We start from the raw sequence: 7,313 nt of genomic DNA on the forward strand, positions 1-7,313 counted from the left end.
ACTATACCCTTACTGTACATGGTAGTCTTTTTTTTCACAAATACACACCTTACTATACATGGTCTTTTTTCCCCCCAAAAAAACTCCTTCCTCCACATGGTCTCTCCCCCACCCCAAACGCCTTACTTTACATGGTCAGATTTTTTTTTTTTTTTTTCTATACACGAGGGGTTGCGGACATGTGGTTGGGGTGAAAAGATTGGGAGGCAGATGCTTGACAATGTGTTTTCTATGAATTGCTTTTACACAAACAGTTGATGCTCTTTTGAGCAGTCCAAACATATTCAGTGACTGCCAACTAGCAAAGAAGATTCGGGTATGACCGTGTCACTTTGTAATGTTAGCGGTGATATGAAATGCTCAAATATCAACATGTCACGTACGTAACGAGCGCTAACAAAGGTCACAGGTGCCACAACGTTGAACGAAACATGCAATAATTACCATCCCAGATTTGGCATTTCATCGCTCCTAACTCATTTAGTGACTTTAGCTCAATTGGCAAACAGGGTTGAGGGTCAGTGGAAACGCAGTCACCAGACTGCGTTGATAAAAGGATGACAGACAACAGACAGACAAAAAAGATCGATTGACACGACATTATTAGACCCCTTTAAAATGAGATGGCTCATCTCAAGGGGTTTATCCAATTCACAATTTTAATTCATTCATTTAATACAAAAAGGAAGCTTGCCGCTTCAGACAAAAGAAAATACAAACATGTCAAAACAGTATTTCAGAGAACAAGTTACTCCAACAAATCATTGTTGCCTTGACACACGGCTCAGTACAAAATGCTGTTAGTGTTAGTCAGTGCACACCCAGTGAGTTAGTGACAGAAAGGAGACAAACACACCAAGGGGAAGAAGAAAAACATACTCCCTGTTGTTGCCGCTTTGCCCTCCGAGCACCGTAGCGTCTGCACATCTCGTTGGGGGACTCTACAAAGATGAAAGACTCGTGACAGGCCTCGACATCCATGTTAACGTGTACGACTTTGATACTCACCTCAAGAGCAATGCGTTTTACTTTTGGGACAGTCACTTTGATTTTGACACATACTTCTGACCCTGTCGTGGTTCTCCCAGGTGGCTCTCGTACCTAGCCGCTTCTGCACCCTGCTGCTGCAACAGCAACAGAGGCTATACTGTAGCTGGACGTCACAAACTCATTTCATTGCGGGTTAGCCCCATCCGGCTCATTGTTCATCCTGCAAAACAGTCAGTACAAGCAGGTGTGCGTTTGTCACCTGACTGGCTGCTTGAGTGGTGAGTACTCCCAACTGGTGGTCCTTTGCACCATCCCACTCCACTGCTGCTGAGTAACAGTCTAATGCAGAAGGGGGAGAATTTGAATCATACTTAACGACAACTTGTCATGGCCAAAAATGTTATGTCGACTGCAGGCTCTCCGATGGCCGATTGGGACAATGCGAGGCGGACACATCCGACTGACTTTTGACCCATCTGGCTCCTTCACCATGCACAACTGCAAAAACAAACCCAAATAGTTGTGTGCACGTCACTTGATTTGTATATGGTCGTTTTTTTCCACCCCCAAAACACCTTACTACACAGTTTACTCAAAAGCCTTACTTTACATGGTCGTTTTTTTTTTTTTTTCTATACACGGGGGGGGGGTGTGGACCTGAGGTTGAGGTGAAAAGATTGGGAGGCAGTTGCTTGGCAACATGTTTTCTATGAATTGCTTTTACACAAATAGTTGATGCTATTTTTATTTGAGCATTCCAAACGTATTCAGTGACTGCCTACTAGCAAAGAAGATTCTGGTATGACCGTGTCACTGTATTGTTAGCGGTGCTATGAAATGCTCATATATCAACATGTCACATACGTAACAAAAGGTGGTGTCACAACATTCAACAAAACATGCAATAGTTACCATCCCAGATTTTACATTTCATTGCTCCTAACTCATTTACTGACTTTAGCTCAATTGGCAAACAGGGTTGAGGGTCAGTCGAAACGCAGTCACCTGACTGAGCCAAAACCAGACTGCATTGATAAAAGGACAGACAGACAAAAAGATCAATTGACACGACACTGTTAGACCCCTCTAAAATGGGATGCTCATCCCAAGTGGTTCATCCATTTCTCAATTTTAATTCAAGTACAAAAGCACTTTCAGAAGATATATATATAAAAAAAAAATTAAAAAGCTTTACATGTCGCTTCAGACAAAAGAAAATACAAACATGTCAAAACAATATTTTAGAAAACAAGTTACTCCAACAAATCATTGTTGCCTTGACACACAGCTCAGTACAAAATGCTGTCAATGTTAGTCAGTGCACACCCAGTGAGTTAGTGAATGAGAGACGACAAACCCACACACACAAAGTAGAAGGAAAAAAAAAAAACCTCTCCCTCTTGTTGACGCTTTGCCCTCCGAGCACCGTAGCGTCTGCACCTCTCGTTGGGGAGCAGTTCATCTTGAAGCTTTCGTTCCTGTTTTTCATCACACCGATGCCCTTCTGAGCCCTGCGAAGAGAGAGGGGGAGGGGGACATTGAGTGCCACTTGATTCTATATTTGCCCTGCATCCAGCTCCTCTTCCAAAGTTGCTAAACAAGCACACAAACAGTTTTACTTTTGTAACTGTCACTTTGATTTTGACATACTTCTGACCCTGTTGTGGTTCTCTCAGGTGACTCTCGTACCAAGCGGCTTCTGGACCCTGCTGCTGCAACAGCAACAGAGGATATACTGTAGTTAGACGTACCAAGCTCATTTCATTGTGGGTTAGCCCCATCCGGCTCATTGTTCATCCTGCAAAACAGTCAGTACAAGCAGGTGTGCGTTTGTCACCTGATTGGCTGCTTGAGTGGTGGTCCTTTGCACAATCCCACTCCACTGCTGCTGAGGAATCAGCTTTAAGCAGAAGGGGGGGGAATATGAATCATACAACAAATCATGGCAAAATTCTTATGAAGGTTCATGTCAACTGCAGGCTCACCTCTGGCCAATGCGAGGCGGACACATCAAGCTGACTTTTGACCCATCTGGCTCCTTCTCCACCCTGCAACAAGTCCAGCGCATTTGTAGTGAGGGACCAATCCCCTTCCAGTATGGCCAGGCTGCCAAGTGGGCAGCATTTCACACAATGTGGTATTCTACGATGTTACCTCAATACAAAACGAGACTCCATTTCCTGAGAGGAAACGCTTCAGCTCGGCTCTTGTCCCAGACACTCGCTGCAGAATCCAGACAGCAAAAGCATCAGAACCAAACGGGGAGCGGCAATTGCGTCTTTGATTGCAACGTCTCCTTTGTGGCTTGCCCTCGTCTGTCGGATGCTGCCTGGTGCCGGCCTCTCTGCCCATCCCACAACGTGCAGGAAGTGAATAAAGAGGGGAATGAGGTTGTACAAGCAGGACAGGTGGGACCCATGACTTTTGGACCACAATTCGTAGGTACTTGTTCACTGGCCTCATGTCCCATCAGACTCATCTGCCGCACAAAACAAAAAACAGATTTGTTTTGTGCCAGCCACTTCTTGGCCGGGCTTTTCCTTCCATCCAGCTCCTCTTCCAGAAGCACCAACGCACAACATGACACTTTTGCTCATTGCCATGATAATACCACACATTTGCACTTTTATGTGCATCCACCGGACGTGGTGGGCTCCGTCCCGAGCTTCTTCATCCTGCAACGACAAGTCAAGTGCATTCGTGGAGCCCTTCAAGCAAACCCACGGTGGACCAAGGTTCGTGACACCACCACCACCTCGTGAAGTGAGCGCAGGCGGCAACAGTTGACACAATGTCAACTCAAACAGCATTTCACAAGAATTCAACATGACAGTCAGACGCCTTCAGGGAAGCCATTTTTCCTCCGGACATGGCTCGCTCGCTCGCTGGGTGGGTGGGTGGGTGTTAGGGTTGATGGTTCTGTCGACGCACAAGAGTCCAGAGGGACGCCTCTCGGGGAAGTGGTCCACCTCAGATTTTGTCCCGGTTACGGCTGCAGAATCCACACAGCAAAAGCGTCAGAAATAAAACTAATTAGCAGATTAGTTGTATGTCACTTGCTTATTTGATTGGAGCGTCGACTTAGCCTGTTACCCTCACTCGCGCGTCCTTTTGTCCCACCCTGCCAAATGCATAACCTGCTATTAGTTGCGTGCTGCTCACTTCATTGTGTGCGCATGACTTCCCTCGTCCGGCCATTCTTGCTGCCTCTCGGTCCGTCCCACTCCACTGCTGCCCCTCAAGTCATCAACAAGGGGGCGGGGGGGAAACATGACTGAAAGGGAAAAATATGAAGCAAAACAAGACATGACTCGCACAGCCGAAGATCTGCTGAAGGTTTGAGTCGGCTGACGGCCCATCGGGCGAGACGAAGGCGCTCCAGCAGTCGGAGGTGGCGACTGGGGCTTAGCCGCGACTCAGCTGGACAGTCGGACGGCGAGTACAATGGCCTGCTGTTGGGCCAAAAACGGGCATGTTTGGGCCACATTGCTAAGCCCGACACTTGTCTGATTGAATGGCATTTGTCGGCTTTCCTTACCTGACTTTTGAACCATCTGGCTCGTTCGCCAAAAGGAAGAAAACAAATATTATGTACGGTCACTTCATTTGTCGAGGTGCTCCTTACCCTGGGTCCAGTGCCTCTCGTTTCCGCTCACCTCCCCGACCCTGAAACACACTTTCATATTTAGTGATGCACGTAACCTTTTTCAGACTTGTACAAGCCAGCTTTCCAATCGACCTCCTCAAACAACAAAAAGCTGCTCTGGATCCAGACAAGCCAAACAACCAGCTGACCAACTCCAAGATTCATTGCCAAAGAGCACTAAACCTTTCAGACACGTGTCCAACCATCAACTCAAAAACATTGTCCATCAGACCTTTCTAAGATCGATCAACCGGCAACAGCAACAATGCTTCCAACCTACGCGCAACCAAGGCAAACCACAAAGCTCACTACTCCGCCCCCTCCTGTTTTACATTTACAGGCGGCCCTTGAACAGATCATACGCATGTGTGCCGCTTGATGCTTCATTTGTGGAACTGCTCCTCTTCTTCACCCGGGCCCTGCAACCAAAAAAAAAAAAAAAAACACGAAAACATTGTAGTTGTGCCCCTCGCTTATCAAATTGCCATGTGCTTTGTTACCTCGGTCCAGCTTTTCCATTCATCAGGCTCCTTTTTGACCCTACAAAGCTGCTTTTGTGCATTTCGGGTCTTCACACTGCTCTCGTTGTCTTTGGTGTATCCCGTCCCAAGCAGCTTCTTCACACTGCAAACGAAATATATATTTTGCACGCATGTCATTTGTGTCTTTGGTTTTCTCACCCTCGTCTGGTGGATCTCGGTGGATCTCGGTGCCTCTCGCTCATCCCACTCCAACGCCAGCTTGCAACATAACCCACAAGAAAACGCAGGGTACAGTACAACAATTACAGGTTTGAGAGCAAACTCAACTTGCATGTTCACAGTAAACGTACAAAAAAGATAAAAGTTTTAGTGTTGATCACTATGACTGAGTGCACCCTGAAACCACCACACTGTACATTAGCTCCTCGACGCTTACATATGTTTGAAGGAAAAAGAAAAAAGCTTTTCCTCCCGCTCAGCTGGAGCAACGTTTCAGTGTAGACAGTGAACATGTCACTTCTGCTCACAAAACAGTTTCTGTTGAGGCATCGATGAAGTTTGCACATTTGGACAGCCTGTACCCTTCCAATTGGACTAAGACCAAAAAAAAAAAAGGAGAAATCAGTTTACACAAGATGGAATCAACTTGTACACAGTTCCATCCATAAATGTCAAACAAGCTGAAACTTTAGACAATTATTTTTACCTGGTCTGAGGTCCACCTGCTTACTTTGTATTGAAGGAGCTCTGCCTTCATATTTAGATCTGCAAACTATCAACAGAAATTACGTTTATATCTGAACATGCGAATGTTGTAATAATGACAGATACTAGCTACAGTAGAGTACAGTTTCGAAAGAAAATACATGTTTGCTGCCGAAAATACATTGCGGTTGACCACAGTGAATTAGCATCTAACCGAATCCGTGAAATGTATTGCAAGATACTTGTCATTAGCACAGGTACACATTAAGACCATTCATGTTTTCATTTTAGCACAACTTACCTCAGGTTTGCAGTCCAAAATTACAGCATGGCATGAGGTTAGCTTTGCCGTCCAAATCGGATGAAGTGTCCCCTCCGACAGGAAACCGGAGAAATTAATGCTTGTAAAAAGGTTTCATTTTTTGTTTTGTTTTTTTTAAACCGGCAGCGGAAGAATACAGTCGGGATTTTTGACCATTTGGAGCGGAAAGGGTTTAAATGAAAATTCGTGACAATTGGCGTGAAAGGGTACACAAAACCACAATCACAAGTTTGCAAAACATTCATACCACCTGAAAGAAAATGCACCACATTCAATAAAACCCCCAAACAATTAGTTAAACAAAGAACCATTACAGTTCAATTGCCGAGTACGAAGGTATTGTCACTGACAACAATGAAACAAACAAAAAGAAAAAAAAAGCTGGCCAGCATTAAAACAAACCAAAATAATTTGAAATCATAGCAAAACAAACAAAGAGGACAATGTGCTAAATCAAGCGAAGGGAAGTGAATTGAGATTGCTGTGCTCAAACGCTGTTGCGTGCCTCAAGTGCGCAAATCCTTCAACAAACAAAATTTCATCGGCAAAAAATTACAAACATTTGCTCGTGCGCTCGCTCACCTGAGAAAACGCCAAGCGGGCGGGCGGTCGCCATCTTGCCGCACCTGTGCACTGCACGCGACGATTCCCCTTCTGCACACCTGTTCCAAATCACCAGCAGGCCTAACGGCACGTGCACCAATCCAAGCCAATCTTTTGTTTCTGCTTGTTCAAACGAAGTTTGCAAATCCTGCATCAAACTAAATCGCATTGTGAGAAACGGCCGAGGAAATCCTCGTGTGCTCACTTACCCGAGAAAACGCCAAATGGTCGATTGCCATCTTGCCGCACCTGTGCGCTGCACTCGACGAATGCCGTTCTGCACACCTGTTCCAAATCACCGGCAGGCCTTACGTCACGTGCACCAATGGAAGCCAGCCTTCTTCGTCTGGTTGTTGATCGGCACTTTGCACACTAGCGCCACCTGGTGACGCGTCATGATGACTGCTTGGCTCACTGTGGAATGGAAATCGTTGCTTCTGGTCAGTACGAGAAATGCTGTCGGGACAACTTCCGTGAATCCAAAAATAATAATGTTGGCTGCCGGAGAGGGCAGGCCGTTGCCCCCCGTTTTTTCATGTATGTCCCGTGCTATATTCAATTTTCT

The 7,313-nt window shown here is 45.8% G+C and overlaps 1 protein-coding gene across 4 annotated transcripts; it reads right to left on the reverse strand.

Moving 5' to 3' along the window:
* Positions 1 to 600: 600 nt before the first annotated feature.
* On the reverse strand, positions 601 to 7,071 carry LOC147129250 (uncharacterized). Of its 4 annotated transcripts, none has more exons than XR_015082715.1 (13): positions 6,958 to 7,071; positions 6,728 to 6,868; positions 6,125 to 6,196; positions 5,825 to 5,890; positions 5,137 to 5,712; positions 4,153 to 5,055; positions 3,300 to 3,982; positions 3,145 to 3,213; positions 2,976 to 3,038; positions 2,828 to 2,890; positions 2,641 to 2,699; positions 1,009 to 2,501; positions 601 to 941 (listed from the first exon to the last, which is right to left on the reverse strand). XR_015082715.1 is itself a non-coding variant. In XM_086017446.1 (13 exons), exons 7-13 carry the CDS (start codon positions 3,451 to 3,453, stop codon positions 1,102 to 1,104), a joined length of 720 nt encoding a protein of 239 aa, XP_085873572.1. In that variant the 5' UTR covers positions 3,454 to 3,982; positions 4,153 to 5,055; positions 5,137 to 5,712; positions 5,825 to 5,890; positions 6,125 to 6,196; positions 6,728 to 6,868; positions 6,958 to 7,071; the 3' UTR covers positions 601 to 1,101. The 4 variants fall into 4 exon arrangements, 1 of the variants encoding a protein (XP_085873572.1); XR_015082714.1 differs by having other exon boundaries at positions 1,009 to 1,488; positions 2,382 to 2,501; positions 2,641 to 2,702; positions 3,145 to 3,982; XR_015082713.1 differs by having other exon boundaries at positions 1,009 to 1,210; positions 1,367 to 2,501; positions 2,641 to 2,702; positions 3,145 to 3,982.
* Positions 7,072 to 7,313: the final 242 nt, after the last annotated feature.

Source organism: Filicampus tigris, chromosome 19, assembly GCF_054856515.1.
Source record: "Filicampus tigris isolate MCC_2025a chromosome 19, RoL_Ftig_1.0, whole genome shotgun sequence".
In the NCBI taxonomy this organism is placed as follows: Eukaryota; Metazoa; Chordata; class Actinopteri; order Syngnathiformes; family Syngnathidae; genus Filicampus; species Filicampus tigris.

Coding starts and splice junctions, on each gene's coding strand:
- LOC147129250 (XM_086017446.1), bottom strand. CDS start 3,453: ATGAGGCCAGTGAACAAGTACCTACGAATTGTGGTCCAAAAGTCATGG. Junction 3,039..3,144: donor GAGTCTCGTTTTGTATTGAG/GTAACATCGTAG, acceptor GACTTGTTGCAG/GGTGGAGAAGGAGCCAGATG. Junction 2,891..2,975: donor CCGCCTCGCATTGGCCAGAG/GTGAGCCTGCAG, acceptor TTCTGCTTAAAG/CTGATTCCTCAGCAGCAGTG.